The sequence below is a fragment of the Tenrec ecaudatus genome, chromosome 9, assembly GCF_050624435.1.
Source record: "Tenrec ecaudatus isolate mTenEca1 chromosome 9, mTenEca1.hap1, whole genome shotgun sequence".
Taxonomy (NCBI): domain Eukaryota; kingdom Metazoa; phylum Chordata; class Mammalia; order Afrosoricida; family Tenrecidae; genus Tenrec; species Tenrec ecaudatus.
This window is the reverse complement of record NC_134538.1, coordinates 89,353,273-89,375,799: the sequence shown is the minus strand read 5'-3', so window position 1 is coordinate 89,375,799 and position 22,527 is coordinate 89,353,273. Positions and strand designations below refer to the sequence as shown.

General features: G+C 40.8%; 1 protein-coding gene across 1 annotated transcript in view; it reads left to right on the top strand.

The window, feature by feature from the left end:
- LOC142456038 (histone deacetylase 9-like) overlaps positions 1–22,527 on the top strand; it is a 251,718-nt gene that overhangs the window by 33,855 nt on the left and 195,336 nt on the right. Inside the window, exon 6 of the mRNA XM_075557334.1 lies at positions 20,214–20,321. Coding sequence (XP_075413449.1) covers positions 20,214–20,321 — 108 coding nt within the window. The remainder of the gene's footprint in view (positions 1–20,213; positions 20,322–22,527) is intronic.

Below are 22,527 nucleotides of genomic sequence, written 5' to 3'. Positions count from 1 at the left end.
TACAGAGTAACTGATCTGTGCATCCCATTAGCATAGTATAGAGACCAAAGGACAGGAACTTCTCAATTTCTACACAGCTAAGGAGGTGTGCATGTATATAGTACAAGAAACCCTGGGTCTGGAGTCTGAGGTCTGGGGCTACTTTTCACAATCATCGACTTGGTACTCTCAGTCTCCTCTATATTACATAGAACGAATCAAGATAAACAATCAGCTAAATTACATAGAGCTGTGTTGAAACCATCTAACTAAAATACTAATACTACTACTAGTGGCTACCAGATATTTGACTTTAATTATGGCATTTTCACTTAGGGAGAGGAATGAAGGAGATGCTACGGAGTCGATAGAGACATGTTATTGCTCTTGCTGTGGAGTCGGTGCCAACTCACGGGAATTCCATCTGTGTAGAGTAGAGTGGATCCCCTGGGTTTTCAAGGTTTGACCTTTGGGAAGCTGATCATGAGGTCTATCTTCTGGGCAGGGGCTGGGGCAGAGAGAGGGTGGTAGGGGAGTGGTCATCACCAAACTGGGCTGATTCATAACCTCACAGCAGAGAGTAGTAATTCTTCCCATGCCACTTCTCTACACATCACCTACCTCATATCTTTAAATCCTGATGGTGAGCCAATCCTCTGACTCTTAGTACAAAAGATGTAATGGAGGCTCCCAGGAAAGAGAGGCCTGGAGATGTGCTGATGCCACACAGTTAGCAGGTGGTGTAGAGCTGAGCCTGGCTCCCAATGACATTGGTGTGTAGAAATGAGTCTTTATTTTAACCTCATATCATTGACAAATCCCTTTCTCAAATGAGAATAGCCCTAGCCATAAGAAAACATACTCATGTCTTCTAATCAGGGAACTTTTTTTGCAAATGAAATTCCAACAGAATATTAACACACATCACTAATTTCAGGTAAAGGAAATTATGTCACTATACACAGAATTTCAACTCTAATTAGAACTTTGAAAAGTTTCCACCATAGTATGAGTGCCATTTATCATGCACTATATAATTTAGGAAACTATTGGTATACTGTAGACTCCCCTTTACACAGTATGTGCATCAAATTCAATTAAGAAGCAGTAGGAAAACACTGAAATACTTTGTAGTGGGCTCCAATTCTGACTTAATCTTGGTTAGACTGACCAGCAGGTCATTGGAACTGCAAATCACAATAATAAGTATTCTCAAATTCCTTGACTAACTACCTAGACCGACTACCTTGGTCTAGACTACCTAGACCAACTACCTAGTTTTCTTGGCAAACTAATATCTTAAGTAAAGATTCACACCGTCTCAAAATCTCACTCTTTTGCCAAAATAGAGATGTTGCTCTGCTTGTTCTTGTTACTGGCAAGTAAACAGCAGAGGGTTATTTTCCGCAAGGTGAAAAGTGACTAGAAATCGCACATGCAAGTCAACAGAGCTGCCAGAAAGCAGTCCTTTGCACTGGACAGACTTTGCGGTAGAGCATGAATGCACACGACATGCCCCTTGTCTCTTTCCAGCTGCTGCATTAATGGTTCACGCCTTCTTTCCATATGGAATATTGGTCACAGTATTCATCCATCATATCCATGGTTTTACTTAGAATCTGAAAGTCCTCCTTGTAGCTGCTCGGGTTCTTTTTCATCTCACCATGACTAAAGAAGCTAAGGTGTGCGCATTATAACCTACAAGTGATCCCAAGAGAATGCGCTGTCATTCACATCTTCCTCCCAATGCTGAACAAAAGGAGGCAGGCATGCGGGTTCTCCCACCCATTGTCATTATAAATCCATCCTAGCCCGATTTCAAAGGACTCAGGACTTTAGCAGAACATCTCCCATGAAATAAATATGTACACTTAAATAGTTGGCATGTACCACATGAGAGAATAGAAAACACCCACTGTTAGCAGCCGCTGAGACGACTGAAGACTGCAGGGACGATCACTCTTGGTCCCGCCTCGGAAACATGGCTCTTACCATTATCCTACAGAAAGCAGAAAAGGGGCAGTCAACTTTAAAACTCAGAGTTTTAAAGAACCCTCAAGAGGTTTTGAAATCCTGCTGCTCAAACGACTGTAGAACCTCCCTCAGAGTGTTTTTATTTTATTTTATCTCTCAGAAGCTGCATCCCTAGAGTCCAACACACAAGGGAGCAATGTCTCTGTTAGTTATTGTTTTGCTTATTAATCCAAGTCTCGGTTTCCTTGTCAATGAAATATGATTAATCAAGCCTTCCTCAGTGAATTACTCTGAAGAACAAATGTGAAGATGAAGGTTAGCAATGAGCTCTGTGTCTAGACTGGGTCCTTAGAAAGTGCCCCATTATGCCGGATTGCCCAGACTTGGTCCCTTTCTGCAGAGAGTCCATAGGCTCATGCCCCATCGGTCTGAGGAAAGGTTCTATAAGCCCTGTGGGCTGAGCTCTCACTGGACTCCAGATCTAATCAATCGTATGCCATTGGCACCAGTCTTTGGGGAGGGTAACAGAGAAGGCATATTTGTTTTCACAAGTTCCTAGCCTGATGGACATGGAAGAGCAGCTTTGATTTAAGAATTTGGCATCTGGATGATTCAGCTCCTCTACACTGCCATTTCTTTGAAACTGTTTCAATTCCAGCACACAAGTTCAGACTCTCTAGACCTGGATGGTGCCTGAGACTCAGCAGCATAGCCCCTACAGTGCTGCTGATCTCTTGACCCACCCATGGAGTGGCAAGATCCAATACAACTGCAGTGGGAACTTCATTTAGCATTTTTTGGCCTTAGTTCTTTCACCTGTGAAGTGGAAGTGATAAATGAAGCATAATTTATTATCCTCTCTAAGATTCAAATATGACATTATTTCAAAACCAAAACCAACACCGACTACCATTAAGTCGAATCCGCCACATAGCGACCCTCTGAGATAATGACATTTTGAAGTGGTAATATTATATCCAAAATTAAAAGAGCTACACTTTGAATTCATTTTTCTTGTGACCAGCTAAGTTCTCATGAGCTTATCAGTGGGGACCTGCTTGCCTACGTCTTCTGTAGTCTAAAAGTCGGGCAACCATTTGTAGGACAAGAGTTTCTGGAGGTACTGGGAGTAACCCTGGACAAGTTCAGTGTGATGGGGCTACCACAGACGGTTGCCAGGCCTGGGGTAATAGTGCTGGCAAGGGAGAGATGGAAGACCAGGCACGGTGCTAACTAAAGAAGAATGGCTTATCACGAGCTCATATCTATATTTTGGGACTCGTATAGAGAAGAGATATAGCATGCTGTCTGTTTTTAACTTCTGTAAAACTTTTCCAAGAAATGTATCACTGTAATATTAATTTGTCCTCCTTAATTATTTCATTCACTTGACTGAAATGTATTAAGCCCTCTGTGGTGTCAGGCCCTGATGAAGGCAGATGCCCAGACGTCTGCCTTCATTGTGCTCACATGAGACTTGGCATAGTGTGTCATAAGGAACAGATCCGAGTAACAAATGATAGAGAAACTCTTTTAAGTGAAGGTCCATGTCAGATTGACATTGGTTGAAACCCAGCTCTGCTCCTAATCAACTATGTTAACTTCAGTCAAGCTTCTTAACTTCGCTAAAGCTCAGTGTCTTTGCTGATAAATACATTTATTCGGTTATCATGAAAAGAAAGGGAGGCAGGGTTTGTGAAGTGCTTAACTCAGTGTTTAAGTGCTTAACTCAGAACTTAGACGCTCCTGCCGTCCAGTCCTCACCTCGTTCTCCAATGCTGACAATGCTGTTTGCTGCTTGCTTTCTTTGGACAGTAAGCTTGATATGACTGCCTCTTCCAATGAATCTTTTCTTTTTCTGAGGCTTTCCAACTCCCGCCTCCTCGAACACCTTTCCCAAGACTGAAATATGTCCTAGTATCTTTAGACGTAGGAGTGAAGAGTTGATTATTCGATTTCTCAAAACAAGCGAATAGTAAATTGAGTTCCAGAAGCCAATATGTGCAGTAGACAAAGTTCAATTCAAAATTTGTCAGAAAAATTAAAACTAAAAATGTGTTCATAATTAAATCACATTAACATTATTATAGTGAACTGTAAAACTCTTCTAATTTTGACGCAATTAAATCAAGAAGTCTTAGACTATTTGATTCACAAAAGATGACCATTTTCAAAAATGAACCCTTATCTGATACAATGCACACATTAAAAGAATATTTAATTTTTTTACAGTTCAGCTTTTGCCCAACATGCCTACAATGGCCTAGACTCAGTACTACATTGGGAAACCTGTGGGTCTTTGCTGAGTCTGTGTCTGTCAGTAGGTTTCTAGGGGCATCTGATCATTATTTAAACTTAAATTCAATTATTTAGAAATGCCCTGTGGCTACAGAAGCAGCACCACAAAGCAGCAAGAACTTACCAGGCTTCTCAGTATTGGGTGAAGAGTTTTCTTTCGTAACAGTCAGAACAAAATAGTTAAGGGATCAGAGGAAGAATCATGTACCATATTAACTATGTAGAACGCATAGTTATATTAATGGCCTCCATGCTATTATATGTAACTCTGTAATATTTCTAAAAGAAATCCGTGATCTACATTTCAATTATATGTGGAAGATTATGCCTAAATTCCTTTTCTTCTAAGTCATTCCCTTTCCCTTTTAAATACCATCACATCCACTTTCAGGCAGGTAGCATAATTTCTATCACGTGCGGCTCTTCAGAGAGCTAGCTGTGTTTTGCGTGCCAATGAGGGAGCTATACTGATGTGCTCGGAGAAGTCTGCAAAGGCCCACATTCATTCAGGAAACTCTTCTTGAACTAGATCCATATGTTGCTTAAAAAAGAAAAAAAAAGGAGTGTTCTGATTGGAGGGAGTTTCTGGCTTCCAGCATTCTCCCAGATGATTTTTGTTCTTTGATGTGCTGCAGAATAGAAAGTAATGTTAGAAACAAAAGTCTGGTGGTGTTGTTGTTTTTCTTATTTAATCAAAGTTTCCTAATTTAAGCTTAGTTAACATTTACTGAGAGCTTACTACTGCTAGTACTAGGTTGTACTATGTTAATAACTAACTTACATACATTGATTGTTTTAATGTTAGCAGTAATCATATGAGGAATATGGCATTATCTGTCATTTTCACAGAGTCGAAGCAGTTAGCAAACATGCCCAAGTTTAAACAGTTCGTATGTTGAGGTTCAGGTTTTTTAAGGTCTCTAAAACCACCACTTCTCTGTCAGTTTGTTATCATGTGGCTGTTTGTGTGCCGCTGTGAGGCCAGAAGCTGGCGCTGGTCTTTCGAGTACCAGGTGGTTCACCCTACGTCGTTAGCCTTTTCCGCAGAGCTCCCCGATGAGCTGACGATGAAGAAGAAAATGGCTGTCCACTTCTGAGGAATCAGCTAACGAAAATTTTAGGGCAGAATTGAAACATTGTCAGATACTGAAAAACATCCTGCATAGTCACATAGTGTTGAGAGAGAGAGGGGTGTGGGGAGAGAGAGAGCGAGTCAGTCAGAACATAGTTGCTCAGATTGAAAGGCACTCAAAATGCAACTGAAGAAGAGCAGTCTTCTCCAATTCGAGTCAACCATGTGAGCTGAATGGAGTAAAGCCTGGGCGAGTAAAGCCTTGGGGACTTTCATTCGCTGATGGGGCACATCTCAAAACAAGAAGAAACAGCTGCAAACATTAATTAATAACCGGTATGTAGAATGTATGAAGTATGACTGTAAGAAAGTTGGAATTTATCAAAAATAAAACACAAAAATATCAATATAATTAGTGAACTAAAGTGGACGGGTATTGACCAATTTGAATCAGAAAATCACATGGTTGACTACGCAAGGGAATAACAAAGAAGACTAGTGTCACATTCCTCATCAAAAGGTAATTTCAAGAGCTATCTGTCTGTGATAGGATAATATCTATCCACATACATGGTAATCTAGTCAATATCACTATTATTCAAATTTATGCACCAGCCACAAAACCATTCTACAAATGTCTTCAGTCTGAAATTGATCACATATGAAATCAAAGTCTATTGATGATTCCTGTTGATTGGAATGAAAAAGTTGGTAACACCAAGGCCAGTGCTGTCCTCTAGGGAGGGGGTGCCACGTCCCAGTATCGACATGTCCTCTGTGAACGCAGGAATGGCACCTGCACAGCACTTTTTTAAAGTTTTCAAGGCGAGGATGCTAGTTACTTCCAGGACTGAGGTCTGACTGATCCAAGAAGCCATGGTATTTCCACTTGCCTCACATATGCATGTGAAACATGGACATTGAATAAGGAAGCACATAGAAGAAGCAATACCTTTGAACTGCGGCACTGGCAAATAATATTATAAGTACCGCGGGCTACCAAAAGGATAAACAAAAACATCTTGGAAGAAGTACAATTGCAGTGTATGCCCTGTGGAGGCAAGAACGGGGAGGCTTCGTCCGACATACCTTCAACATGTTGTCAGGAGAGAGCAGTCCCTGCAGAAGAGCTCCTGCTTGGTAAAGAAGAGGGGCAGCAACCCAGAGGAAGCCTTTCAACAGGATTGGTTGGCACCGTGGCTGCAGCCCTGGGCAGGAACAATTGTGAGATGGTGCAGGGCGGGCGGCATTTTGTGCTGTCGCACATAGATCCCTCTGGGTCGGCGCCATTTGATGGCCCCCTAACAACAAGAAGGGCCAAGTGGAAAGGGTTGCTAGTAGGATTTTAGTTTATATAGGAATGCATTTACGTATAACAATGCACAGAATCATGGCTCTGTGATCAACGGATGGCTGCAGACAAGTTCTTTGGTAATAAACTATTCCCACTAAGTTGTCTGCAAAAAACAATGAAAGAGGTCCATTCAGAAGAGTGGTCTCCCGGGGACTCTGCTGCGCCAGCCCAATTCAGGACAGATCCATCAGCTCTGAAGGTTGCAGGGATTGTCCTGTGAGACTTAAAAGAGGTGATCTTGATGGATTTACTCAAAGGGCACTGGACAGTGTTAACAAGATTGAAAACTACATTGACCAGGGCAGCTGTCGCAAGGCCATGTTTCCCTGACTCGCTCATTCTTTGAGCATAGAAAGGCCTCTCCTGGAAGGCGTTTACAGAGCCCCACTGTCTCCACCCCGCAGCCCCATGTTGCCCTTCTGATTTCTTTCTGTCCCCCAAACTTAAAGAACATAGAAATGGAACGCAAGGCCAGCCCTCAGGGACACCAAATTTCCACAGCACCATGGTGCAAATAAGAGAGCAAAATTCTTTGGTGGGGGTAAGAGAAATGGGAACTTCATGTATTGACCTGTATGGGGAAAATGTTGAGGGACCAGAGCTTTATATTTTGATATTTTTGTTTAGTAAAGGTTTCCATGATTCTCAACAATACTTTGGACTTATTTTCACACAGACATCACTGACAAGCTTGTATGCAGAAATATCCACATGCCGATGTATGGAGTCCCGGTGCTGTGGCAGGGTGGGGCAGGGTGGCAGGCGGGGGTTCTGCATGGAGCTTCTCCCTTCAGCTTGGCAGTTCACACCGGGGAGTCCTGTCGTAAGAGACAGCTGTGTCTGCATCTCCTGGAGAGATTTTTTATTGAGTTGTAGTAACCTTGACTACTGGTGCTTTATATGGTCGCATTTAGACCCGTCCTCTCACTAGATTTTCTCTGTCCCAAATGGTTTCTGTTTTTTTCCTTAAAAGTCTTCCTGTATTTAAAATATTTCATTCAACTGCCACTCCATCGTAGTGCTCTTGGCATGGTATTCATCTTTAATTAATAACAGCCTGCTTTTAACGACACTTCAGGAACAGCATAAGTCTAAAGCAGTATGCCCAGAGTTTCTCCTGTTCACTGTGTGATTATTGTCATGTATATTTAAAATCTCACAATAAATAGTTTGTTTTTATCTGAGATAGCCCATTATCTTTTTAAGGGATTAAAATTTTTAAAGTGTATTTTCTTAAATTTTCACTGTTGGTAGTTCTCTTCATCTATTTATGTAGCTCTGAGTCCCCACCCAGAATCATACTGCTTTTGCTTAATAAGTTGTTATGCCAAGAATATATTTCAAATCTTTGGTCTGATGACGATGCTATATTTTAACTTTTACTTGTCTGCATGAAAAATATATTTTATCCTTACTAAAATATATTTTTTGCTGTTATAAAATTGTCATCATTTTTTTTCCTTTTCTTTCAGAATTCTGAAGTCCTTCCCTTATCTTTTAGCATGAATAGTTCCTCCTGAGATATTTTACATACTTCTAATCTGTGTTCCTTTCTATGCATGGGTTTCTTATCTCTGGATGCCTTGATCGCAATCTCTTGGGTTTTTTAGTCATGTGTCTACATATGCTTTTGTTTGCTTGATTGATGGCTATGATGTGTCTATGGGAGGTTTGTTCTTGCTTATGTAATTACTTTTTTAATGGATGCTTTGAGTTTGTTTGCTTTTTTATCTTTGGCCAAATTATGTTTTAAATTCTCTCGTAGTACCTTCTCAATACTTCTTCTACCTTATTATATTGTTATCTTTCTTCCTTCTAAGACTACTTTCCTCTGTGAGACCGTTTGATAGCAACCAATATTCACATGTTCTGTTCAGTTACTATAAAGCTTTTCTCTTTGCTTTTGTTACTTGGTTTTTATTGGTTTTCCCTCGTCTGTGTTGATTCTGCGGTTGAACTTATTTTAGGGAAATCTCCACTTCTGGTGGGTGATGGTTTGTATCATTTCATCTCGACTCTTCTTTAAACCGTCACACCGGCCAGTGCTGGAACGTGTGTGAAGTGGGAACGCGTCACTAATAGAGAGCAAAAGGATAGTGGTACGACCGCGTCTGTGAAAGAGGGAACACTAGCCAGCTCCTGACAGCCAAGACAGGTTCACTGTATTGTTCACTTTTCGAGTGGAATTCCTTCATCTGTTTATGTTGTTCACCTCTCTTGTTAGTGTCTTTACTGTGTTAATCACAGGCAATTTCAAGTCATTCTACTACGGCCCGTGGATAATATCTGCCTTGTAGTGTTGCTTGCTTGATCTCTTTTTGGTTTGAGTTTTTTACTGCTTTTTAGTAGCTCTCCCTTGAATGCTAGAGAGTTTCTACTGAATTGTAAAGACCGAGATGAATCACACTACTGTTGGAAATGAGCACACCCTTCTCCCGAAACGTGAGAGCATTCAGCCAACCTACTCCGGAGCTGCACTGGGTTGTCCTTGTAGCCGTTCACACCGTTGAGGCATTGGCTATTGTTTTTAGCTATCATCCCGTTGATTTTGACTCATAGCAACAGCTGCCTTTACATTCCTCTAGCTTTACCTTGCTGGTGGTATCTAGGAGTTAGGGCACTTGAGCTATTTTCTCCATTTTTCTGCTCCTCTGAACAATTAGCAACTCCTGCTTGCCTGTGCTGCAGAAGCTGTCTCTTTCATGTACTGCCCTGGTGTCATCCATGTGCTGCATCACTCTTTCCATTAGATGGATTAATGTTGCTTAGCATTTAACGCCAGACACTTGGGAAGAAAAGGAGCTATTCCTTATTGTCATAGACAAGTCTCAATCTTAGGCAGAACTTGTGCCTCCCTGTGACAGTCGAACTCAGCCTTGCGTCTACATTTGGTCTTAGATTGGATCCCCCAATGTTAGCGGGGGTCGAGTTGATATCAGTTTAGGATACTGGACCCCAGTGACTCTCTTTCACCTTCTGTGGGTAGAGACTTCTTTCACCAACTCTCTGCATCGGTGGATCTTTATCAATGAGAAAGAGCCCCCGGGCTTCCCCACTCTCTTCAAAATGGCAGAAAGGTTTCCAAAGAAACCGACATTTTGCCTGAGACCGGGGAGGTAATAGAGTTTGTAGCTTCTCCTCTAGGAACTGAAATTAGTTGCTTTTTAGGAGAGAAGGGGCTGAAAAAGCCAGAAGGGCGCTCTGCCCATGACCTAGCAGTCCGTAGTACTAGCCCTGCCTCCAGTTTTTCTCATGAACACCCGGGGAAGATCTGTGGGAAACCACTCAGAAATGACTGTGAATTCCCCTAAGTCTAGATCTTCTAGCTATTTTAAACTGAAGAGTTAACGCATACTTGGCCTTCAACAATTTGCTAACGTTTTAGCGAATTTCTTCTAACTAGCTATATGGAGTCCACCCCACTCTCCATGCTGCGGTGAAGGTAGTTTGTGTGGGCCAGCACATGGAAGGGCATCTTTTTTTCTGATTCAAATTACTTGGTTTCCCGTGATTTCAGCTTTGTAACATGTTATAAAAATTAATTTAGGAGTGTCATGATTTGTATTCCATACACAAAAGAACAAGTTTAGAGCAATTAAACTTAATTAATATAGAGCCACGGATGTTTGGGAGTCCTTGAATTTACTAATTATAAGATATCCATGAATTAAAAATTTTCATCAGCTGCTGTCCATAGACAGCATAATTACCATGTGCTGCAAACATGCGGACTGCATCCTCAAATGCCTGTAGGTGTGGCGGCAGGCAGTATGCCGCAAATTCATTTAATACCTCAAGTTCATTTAATACCTCAAATTCGCTTAATACCTCAAATTCATGTTAAGTTGCTGCATTGCTGAAACTTTTCATCATTATATATTTTCTTGTGTAAGAAACTTTTGTAAGGTAATAAAACTCTGTGGGTTTTGGATATTTTTAACATTTACTAGAAATATCATACTTCTAAACCTGAGCAATTGTACTCTCTGTAGTCTTATACTCAGTAGGAGACTGGACTCTTTTATAAACACACCCCTTAAAATTCAAATAGTTGCACTCTCCAAGTGATTACCCTTCAGTTAAACTGTGAAGAGACCACCCCGTAAATCCGCCCAGCTCACTTCTCTGACACTCTCTTGTAAAGTTTAGGTAAAGTAGACATTCTAAACTACAGAGATCGGATATTGTCAGGCCACAGATCATATTCAGCATGCAGATAGGTTTGTTTTAGCCTAGCTATGGATTTTTTTTAAAAAAATCAGCATTTTAGATCGAATATTACACTTAAAATACAGATTTATGGTTTATTGATGAAACCTTATGCCATCATTTCCTTGTGACAAGGATGAAACCCAGGACTGATGAACCTATAGGGACAACAAGTAGAATAAGGGGTTTGGGGGAAGAGATGGTACAGTTGTGGGGGGTCAGATAAAAGGGAGATGATGTCAAAGAATCCATATAGAAAAAGGATGTTTGAAAACTGATTGTGTTGGCAATTTTACAATTCTACCTGATGTGATTGAACTATGGAATGATGGGATATGTATTAAATCCCATTTAATAATAGATTTTTAAAAAGAGAGAGAGCTCAAAAGACACATTGCGTTGGGTAAATTAGTTGCCCAAGACCTCGTTAGAGTGTTGAAAAGCCAGGATTATACTTTAAGGACTAAATTGTGCCCGGCCCAAGCCATGGTATTTCCAATGACCTCATATCCATGTAAAAGCTGGACACTGAATAAGGAAGCAAAAAGAAGAATCAGTGCATCTCAATGAGAGTGTTGGCCAAGGATATTGACACTATCACGGGCTGCCAAAAGAGCAAACAGATCTGTCTCAGAAGAATTCCAGCCAGAGCCCACCTTAGTGACAAAGAGGGAGCAACGCCATCTCACTTGCTTTGGCCGTGTTTGCAGTTACGCTCTCCAAGCGCTCGCCTCAAGATCCCCTTCAGTGAAACTGTGATGAGACCACCCCATAAATCCACCCAGCTAGTTTCTCAGAGACTTTTTTTGTGCCCTTGTTAAGAGAGACCAGCCCCTGGAGAAGGACTTCATGCTTGGTCAAGTAATAGGGCAGCGACAAAGAGGACCACCTTCAACAAGATGGATCGACAGTGGCTGCATGGATGAGCAAAAGCAACTGTGAGGATGGCACAGGACTGGGCAGTGGTTTCTTCTGTTGTACAGAGGGTCACGGTGCGTGGGGACTGGCTGGATGGCACCCAACAACAGCAACAACGGCCTAATTCTCTGCGAAATAAAAGAACTGTGAAAGCAATGATTTGCACAATGTTATTCTGTCCTTTGACTGCTTAGGACAGAGATGTGGGCATTTAGAAGGTGGGGGAGGGGGGAGTGGGGGCACACATACGTCTAGTGTGTATACATTTCTAATTAGAAAAATGAATGATGACCATCCAAAGACAGCAGGCTCCAGACAAACTTCCAGCTTGCCACCTGTGCGGGGACAAAGCCCACATTTATGAATGACCATGTCTCCAGGACCTAACCTTTAAGAGGTAGAAATTCCCTGGTGTCGTTGTGTGGGTATGTGGATGTTCATAATCATATGATGTCTCTTGACCTTTAAATTTTGCCACTAGCATTCTACAGTGATTTCGTTTTTGGAATAATGAAGAAAAAACTCCTTTTTCTGTGATGTATGAAGGAAAGATAAGTTTAGAATGGGGAAAAAAAAAAGAACTCTGAAAAGTTTTTCCTGGCTCTGTCACTAACATTTGTGAAACTTAAAAAAAACTTAAAAGGACAGAACAATGCTTAATAATAACTTTATAACAGAGTTGGCTCTGCTTAGTTCTCATAATTACTGGGGAAATTCAGGGAAGAAGCAATGTTGGTAAAAAATATTCTTTGTTGTATTCCAAAGATTAAAAATTAAAAGACAAGGCTCAACTTAAAAAACAAAACAAAAGCATAAAAGTGCATGTCACATTTCCCTCCCTCGTCTGCTTCCAAACTCTCCCTTCTCCGTACAGTGTCTTTGTCCTTATCCTTGCTTTTATGCCTCCCCCACCTATAGCTGTATCTTCTAAAGTCTCTAAAGCAACTTTCAATAACAAACAAGCTTTTTCAAAACCTAGAATCCTTCAAAGTGAGAGTTCAATGAGACCAGAAATGAGAGGAGCAGAGAACGTGTGCACTGGAGCAACTGTTGCTGTATTAAAGGGAGACTGTGACTTTGCCTTTAGGATGCGTAGCTCCCAATATGAAGAAAGGAAAATGGTGATTTATATAGTTCTCATTCATGTCAGAGCCGAATTTCTCGTGTCAGCTTTACTGGCGTTGGGGGCTTAAGTCTTGGAGGATTTTAGAATGCTGCGTGGGATCCTTAGCTTCTATCGACTGGAAATCAGTAGCACCTTTGCCTGATTTCTAGACACCTAACACGTTTCTAGACATTGTTAGATGTTTCCGAGGGGAACACCAACTCCATTGAGAACCATTGATCAAGAGTAATGACAAACATGTTACAACATTTAGAGAAAGCTCAGTGATTCCAGGTACCAACTATCTTTAACATTTAACTCAAAATTGATCATATTAGGAAGTTCTGTACCGTAAAGATAACATATTTATATAGGCGTTAGAATTCACCCAGCTCTTTAATTAGGAAAATCTCTGATTCTACAAATATGCTTTTTTTTCTCTCTTTCATGCAGTCAATGCTGACTCATAGCAATGTCCTGTGGCTTTCTGAGACTGTAACCTTTTACAGGAGTAGAAAGCCCAGTCTTTCTCCCTCTGAGCCGCTTGTGGTTTTGAACTGCTGACCAGGGAGATTTCAGCCCAACAATTAACCACTACACCACCAGGGCTCCTCAAAAACATGATTCAAATTTAAATTATTTCACACTTATAATTCATATTTAATTATTTGGATTGCTGTAGATTTTTTTCTGAGCATAAAAATCACCCTTTCCCTCCTCAGATTTCATCCAACCTCCACTAATTACTAGTTAAATAACATCTTTTAATATCTTATATAAAACTGTTTAATAAAGCATCTGTGGCAATGGGTGTCATAAAAAGAATGAGGAGCTGATACCTAGGTCTCAAGTAGAAAGCAAATGTTATTAAAATGATGATGGCAACAAATGTACAAATGTGCTTTACACAATGGATGTATATATGGATTGTGATAAGAGTTGTATGAGCCCCCAATAAAAATGATTAAAAAACAGACAAGCATATATGTGTTGATATACCCCAAGCTGTGCACTATGCCTGGATTTTAATAAAAAACAAAACAAACTCACTGCCATCTAGCAGATTCCAGGTCATCCTGTGGGTTTCCAAACCCGTAACTCTTTCTGGGAGTTAAGAGCCTCGTCTTTCTTCCATGGAGCAGCTGGTGGTTTCAAACTGCTGACCTGGGGTTAGCAGCATAACACATAACCACTGTGCCACCAGAGATTTTATTAATAATACTAAACAGTTGTTTGATGCTAGCTATTACAAACATTGCTTTCCTTATTATTTATAAATAATAAAGAAGCAGAAATAATAAAATTCAGAAAATTATAAACTGAAAACCAAGAGCTGTCAACAGACAGTAACTTTCTGATATATATATATATGACTATATATATGAGAGAGACTGTATATATATACATATATATATACATATATATATATATGAGAGAGACTATATATTCTGGATTACATTGTGTCATGACTTCATGTGAATGAGACTGTATTCCTACTGCTTATGTTCCCATAAGTAATCTTTGACAATACTTAGTCTCTTTCACTACCAGTAAGAGAGACTACAGCATGTTTTGCTCCTTTAAATATGGATAGTATTATCTAGTGGCTACGTTGTTATAAATAGATGAGTAACCAGCACTGTTGGCCCTGTCTCCCTCCTAGTCTAGTTTGTCCCTGTCCCTGGTGCATGCCTCTTCCGAGCTCTTTCAGGAGCCTTCAGATGATGACTGATACCAACAATCGCCATAGGCAGCTGAGCTGTCCGATTTATTCTGCTCACATCTCTCTCCAGCTCTCTTCTCTCTCTATCCTGTTGTCCCTTTTTTCTGGCTCCTCTTCTTTCCTGTCACTGGTTTCTGCTTAACATCTGCTACTGATGTTCTAGGGTTTCAGTTTTTCCCATTGTCTGTTTGTGCTGGATTTTTTGAAGTTCATAGAAATGTGAGGATTCTGCCTTTTAGGTTGATCCTACAGTACTCCCGCTTCCTTTGAATTATTTTTTTAAATGTGAAATGCACTGTGCATTTATTTCTCTGTCACTTTCTATCATGCTTGGCAAACTTGACTTTGCAAAGGATCTCAGTGATCAACACTCTACTGCCTTCAATGCGGTGCCTTCTCTGAGCATCCAACCTTCCTATGGGCCACATGTCCACGAGTCTCCACTGTAAAGCATATCTTGCTTTATATCATCCCAGCTTTGCCCAGTTCCTCGCATGAACACACTTCCTCTGGGCCAGCCTAACATGCACCACTATTTCTGAATGTGTTAGCTCCAGAATCACCATGTCTTTGTAAAGTAAGTTGAATTTTTGCAGGACTACTTCAAGACTGATAGATTTTCATCCTGGCAATAGAACAAGGCGTCTGTGGATCCTTACTCAGCACATAGCTAAAGATGACTTTGTTTTGCACACTAGTTTCATTATCAGAACCATTTGAAATAGAAAGCATATTGCTTTAGAAATGTTATATAGGCAGAAGTTTGTTAAAGATTCCAGGTGAATTCTGGAGAATTGAGTAAGTGGGTTTGACAGCACCAATACCAAATTTTAATACATCCCACTTGTCAGATATAAAGCATATCTTTGGGGATTTCCGCCCAAATCTTGACTAAAATTTCCCCCTGTACCAGAAGACGGGTGCTATAGCAAATTGTGATGAATGAATCTGATGGTGCCCAAGTATGAGAAAAATCTGGACCTGGGGTCTTAAAGGCTTTTTTAAAACAAGCAGCCATCTAAGTGAGGTATTAGCTAAGTACACATTGAAGAAGCACACCTACCTCTGTGATCCAAGATCGCAAGTAATAAAGTCCCAAGATGGAGGAGGGAACAGTATTCGAGCTTAACTTCTGAACTCCAGTTTTCCCGAGACCCAGAATGACAGTGATTGCTCAACATCCATCGGCAGAGTTTCCATGTGGATGAAGGCTCCAGTGGATTCCCTCGGACCATTGACCAGGGATGTGAATGGCCTTACTATCAGAGAGAGGCATTGGAAAATGGATTAATGCAGATGTAGTTATGTTAAAATTTATCATTTTATCATTTGTTGTGCCTTTTCTCTCAATCTAAATTTGTTCTATTTTTTCAATTGAGGTTTCTGTTTATTTTTGTTATTGTTGTTAGGGTTTTTTGGTGCTTTTGGTGGAGGAGTGTGGGGGAAAGCTGTTTGTTTCTGCTTTTGCTTCTCTAGATGAAATGCAGGATCGGTAAATCTATGAAGACAATAAGTGAATTAATAATTCCTTGAGGTTATGTTAGGGGAGGCTGTGGGGAAATGAGAAGCTAGTACTAATGAATAGAAGAAAAGAAAATGTTATAAAAATAATTGTAGTGATGATTGCATGCACAACTCATTAATATGTTTAAACTCTGAGTTATATGGTATGTGAATTATATGTCAAGCTAACACACTTTTTAAAGGGGGGAACACAAAATTACTCACACTCACTCATTTGTGGGATGAGTACATTCTTTTTCTCTCTTCTTTTACAGTTAGCTGCTTCATGATGAGCATTGTCTTCTCCTTTAGCATCTCCCTCACAGTATAACATTTCTTCCAAAAATTAGCTTATTCTGGTCCTCAGTCTTACACTCTTGTATTCAGTCTGCTGAATCTCAGTGCCCATTCCCAATGCTTCCCTTTCTCTAAGAGGGCCTTTGGGTGCCTGCAGAGCCTTAAAAAGAGTGTTCTGGATCGTGAATGAAGCACTGGGCTGCTAGTTACCAGGGTGGCCCTTCTGAGCAGTGAGCTGTGCCATGGGAGATGCGAGGCTGTCTGTCTCGATCAAGGTTGTGCATCTGATGAACCCTACAGAGCCTTGTGAGTCTACCATTTGCCTTAGTTTGGGTTTTCTGGACACTCCAGTTTTCATGACAACTTTCTGAGTCCACCTGGCTGTTTGTGAATTTCCAACAATTTAAACAGGGTTTGCCCCTGACGACCTCCAACGTGCCGCTCTCACTGCAGGCTGGAGGTGAGCAGAGCTCTTGAACATTGACACCCTCTCTGTGCCTCTCCCTCAGGGTCTCCCTGAGCTTAGGCCAGGGACTCCCTTAGATTTACCCTATGAGACCATTTCATAGACTCTCCCAAGAACTCATCCCTTTGAAAGTTGAGAAAACTTAAGTTCTTGAGGTTTCCAGACCACAGAGAAAACAGGAAGGTCTAAGGCAAACTGCCTTTTGGCCTTGTATTTGTCTTCCACAGGTTCCGTGGACTGCGAACCACAACACAGTGAAACCCCGAGCACGAGTCAGAACAAAAGACCTCTTGTAGGTTTCTCAGTCCCCCTAACAGATCTCCCTTTGCTTACCTGCGACTCCTTATTGTCCCTCTTTCGGCCAGATAAGCGAGCTTCTGGCCTTTCTGTGCACTGGATCCTCTGCAGCCTAGGTCCGGAATGACACGCCTGACTTTCACAGACAGAAAACGCCTCTCTTCTCTGTCATTCAGAGAAGCGGTGATTGCATTCTCATGATGATGTCATTAATATAGGACACTGATCTGCGACCACCAGTTTTATCCTTGATACATTAAAGAATTTGGAATAAAAGTCACTTTCATCTATGACTATTTAGGTGTATTGGTGTAAAATCCTCTTTTTAATGTCAACAACATAATCTCTACATTGCTTCCATAACTGTCTTAATATTCCTGTTGCCTTACGGACTGCAATGTGCAGTCACACACCCACAAGGATGAATTAGACAGATCAAGGAGAAGTTCAGATGTGTGGAAAGAAAAATGATGGAAACGCATTCATAGTTTTGTGTATGTCTACACGACATATTGACACAGCAGGTAAAGGGGTTTTGAATTCTGTGTGGGTTTGAGCCCCTCTCCAGGCAGTCCTGAGGCATTATTGGTTTACGCTGTTTGTTGGTCTTCTCAAAATGCCCAATCTCTTTAGTACAAGTGAGTGACCTATTCTAATGCTCCCTTAGATCTGTAATGACATGACTTCGGTTGCCATTGAGTCAAATCAAATCATCAGGGCTCTACAGGAGCTTCCCTATCATGTTTCAAAGTTTGTAAATCTTTATTGAAGCACGCTGGGCCTCCTTTCTCCCGCAGAACAGCGAGTGGGTTAGAACCACTGGCCTTAACAGTGAGCAGATTAATGCTTAATGCACAAGAACCGATTAAAAATGATAGCCCATAATGGACGTGCCTTTAAATTTCAAATCGCTCCTACCTTAGATCGACTCAAGAAAAGATGAAACTTTTCATTTTTAGCACGAATTGCTAGATCCCAGTGTGTCTGTAATGCTTCACACCTTGGCTGGCAATGCTAACTGTGATGGCGACCATCACCTCACTCAGCTGCTGCCGGCAAGTAGCCCTGTGAACTGTCTCGGCAGCTCCGTAGGAAAAAGACCTGGAAATTGGTTCCTTTGAAGATTCTAACTTCGAGATCTACAGGACAGACCTACTCTGCCGTAGAGATCTTGTGAGGTAATGGTTGACTTAACGGTGCCAAACAATGAGACACTAGCTGGAAATAAAATATTCAAGAGTTGGACAGAAAGACACATGTGGTTGGTGGCAGAAGCGCTGCGTCATGTTCCTTGGATCGTTGGACAACCTTGCTAACCTGCCCTGTCTCGATTCAATGAACACCATATACTCACTGCCATGGACTCAATAGAGACTCCTAGGGACCCTACAGGACAGGTAGAAGGGTGCTTGTGAGTTTCTGAGACTGTAATGCTTTATGGAAATAAAAAGCCTTGTCTTTCTCTTTCAGAGCAAACGGTGGTTTTCAACTGCTGACATTGGGGATCCCCGCCCAATGTGTAACCCTGATGTGCTTAATAAACACTCATGAGGCCTCCTACGATGTGCTAAACATTATAAAATGGGTAGAAGTCAAAATGATCATAGCTCAACCTTGCTTGTCAATTACTCATTTAAATTCCCACCACAATCCTAAGCAAGTGGTAATTTTTTCAAATAATCATTTCGCAGATACGGGAATTCTGAAATAGAGAAGTCAACTAAGTTGCCAAAGTCATTTGGGCATTCGTGGTAAAACCACAGCTAGAGCCTAACCAACAGTTTGATTCCAGAACCTTCTTTCTTTGCCACTATGCTATTGTTGAGAAATTTTCATTTTAGGTTTATTTCTGTATTTGTGTCTCAGCTTTTAAGGATCTCATGAATAATGTGCAATGCTTACAACATTATCTAGATATAGATATGTTATTGTTATTTACTGTGTTTGTTACTGCCTCTTGCATTAAATTTGAATTTATAAAATATATATTTTTGTATTGGATCTAAGGTAGACAGTCATGTTATTTGTAATCTCAAAATTATCACTACATTTCTTAGTGCTCCAAGAAATAAATAACTATGTGCCCTAAAATTAGAGACTTCTAACATCTGATATTTTTGGATAACATGACAACTGTCATAAAAACCTGCATAGGATACTTATAAATCACTGCCCTTACACATTTCATGGCCTTACTATAGCTGTGTGTTTATTGCATGCACGAAAAATAATAAACGATTTTATTAAAGCACTTAGGAAGGAATATTGGGACATCCATTGTTTGGGTAAGAATGTTCTCTGGTTTAGAATCAGTCATATAGTGTACCGGCCATTCCAAGTTGAGCCATGCCAGTTTGCCCTGTGCCCAGCTGCCAACCAACACTCAAAGTTCGAAATTTTAAGCTTCCACTTTGAAAACCAAATTGCTCTTTGCAATATAACATTGTTAATGTTTTAAGCGAGGACCACACACTGTGGATTTAGTTGGAGAACTTGAACTGTGGCTGCTACTTCCTACTCACTGACTGCTACTGCTACCTGTTGAATAATTGTCTTTGGCTCCCTGTAAACCTACAGCCAGAAAGGTATTTGAATTTTCCCCCTCTAGCACTTGCAAATCCGATTTTTATGTATAGCTAAGTGCTCTTAGCTTTTGCTTTATCTACTACTTGTGCCTGGTTTCTAGCAGGCCTGTAAGTAAGCCAGATCCGGCCTATGTAATGCTGTTTGTAATGAGAAATCTAAACAGGGAATGGCAGTGAGGCATGGCAGGAATGTGTTTCCATTGGAGAAGTCAGTGTAGAGAAAAAGTATAAGCAAAGCCATGTCCAGAAGGCCTTTTCAGCCGGCCAAGACGGAAGACTAATGTTATTGTACATAGGCTGTTACCCTGCCAGCCCTCCCTCACAGCTTTGCTTTCTCTCTCCCTTCCTCCCCTCACCCGCCCTCCTCCCTTCACCTCTTCCCTCTCTCCCTCTGCTCCCTCTCTGTCTTCGGGCTCTGGGACTGTTTGCTCAGGTGGACAGTGACACCATTTGGAATGAGCTGCACTCGTCCGGAGCTGCACGCATGGCTGTGGGCTGTGTCATCGAGCTGGCTTCCAAAGTGGCCTCAGGAGAGCTGAAGGTGAGGTCTGGGTTGCATTAAGTGTGGGAAGTCTAGGGAAGAAGCCGAAACAGAGATGTTGTTGTTTGGGTATAGTGGGGAGTGCGGTGTGGTAGTAAAAGGAAAGGGGAGGAGGGAAAGGGGTCAGGGAGATGGCCAGGAAGGTGTGATAATAACTTGTCTGTCTGTAGATAGTAGCTGATCCTGCTCGCTCGTTGGGCCTTCCTCTCCCCAGGAAACCCTGCTGTGGACAGGGCCTTACGGTGTGTATTTAAGAGCGTAGAGTTGCTGAGCACCGCTGTGACCCAGGTTAAAAATACCCTTAGTGTATACATGTCTGTCATGCTGTCCCGGGATTCTCTTTTGAAACAATTTTTAAAATATGATTACTGAGTAGTATGTATAGGCTCAAAATACCACCCAGAGAGAGGGGGTGGGGGGAGAAAGGTAAATACCAGACGGGAAGAATTGGGAGGAAGAAGGAAATTGTTGATTAGGAGGGTAATGATCCAAAGTATGTTTTTCCATGAAAGAACTTCAAAACTGAACTATGCTTTATTGTTCTTTTCTTTTTATGGTCTCTTCTTTTCTACCTCATCTGAAAAGAACAATGTGCAAACCCCAACATTCCCCAGTCTAAACAATTTACGAAAGGCAGAGACCTGACAGACGTTGACGTTTTATTTGGTATTTTAACAGTGCTATTTAAAGGGATGCCATGTGTGCCTTGAATACTGTTACCCCAATAAACGTTGTTGGTGCTAACATGACTTTTTAATACACTGCTTCACACACTTCATAATGCGATCTGAGTGGTGATTGATTTGGTATTTTTAGCAATTGTGAGGCTTAAGGGAAATATATCATGACCAACAGCATATGCACTGTGAGTTTTGTTAATCTAAAATGAAATCTAATTAGGAGTATTTTTCTTTGAGTCTAATGAATTTTTATTCAATTACACCTGACTGTTGCACTTTTGATTAAATATCCATGGTAGGAATTGTGCACGTTGTCTCTCCCAGAGGACTTGGCTCTAACTCGTAAAAATCACTGTCTTTTAAAAAATTAATTAACTTCTAAGACCATTTTGTTGGGAACTAATACAGATATCATCATTCCACTATTCAATCGCATCAAGCAATATTGTACAATTGCTGCCATAGTCGATTTCAATACATGCGCTTCCTTCTTGAATACCTTGACATCTGCTCCCCTTGACCACCAATACCCCCTTTGTGCTATTGATATCATTTGATTCAAGAAATTGTTTGTTCATCTCATACGACTAAAGGGGTTTTTAGTGTGGTGCTTACTATTCATTTGTTATCTTTGATAGCAAACTATAGAGAAGAGTAAGTCTTATGGAAAGGTTTAGGCTGGTTGAGTGATGTCATTTTTAGTAATAGAGTCAATTGATAATTTGAAAGACGTATAGTTGAGAGTTTTTATTTCAAATATGTATTTTTTAAAAACCTAAGCTAACCGGGCCACAGTATTATAATTTTTAAAAGAATATCCTGGCACAATTTCATTTGACTATAGTTTCAATTTGCTGGTTCATACACTTCAAGATATAATCTAAGTGGTGACAATGTAACCAAAACTATTATGTTATCTCAGACAATTTGTGGTACTTATAAATATGAAGAAATGTAAGTAATAGTTTAGATTCTTTCTCGAGTGAAATGCTCACATATTTTGTACACTTAGCAAAATCATCACTCTTCTTACACAATGTGTACACTTGCCAAATGCATGTACGAAGAGGGGGCAACCAAAAACTGATGATATTTGTAGGAGTTAGTTATTTAAAATCCCCAATTACAAAAGAAAAATAAGCAACATATAGTATGGATGAGTTGACCACCAGCTGTGCTAACATTGGCTGTTTATATAAAGGACAAAAATTTGGACAAATCTGGCCCCCAATGGCTTAGTAATTAGCAGGTATGTGTAAATACAGAAATAGTAAAGGGGAAAACAGCCTACAAATCAAGAACTGTGGCTTCAGCTTCTTCCACTTGAATACTGTGTCATTTGTGGTGAATATTAATATCCCGGGGTGTCAGTTTTTTGTTCAGCAAAATCAGTAAGACGCAATTCATGATGCTGAAAGTTCCCTCACCATTGGCATTTTGAGCTATTGTGCAAGTGGAAGGTGGACCTTATGGACACTATGCAATTCACATTAGTAGACCCTGCGGAGCTACTTGCAACTTTTAGG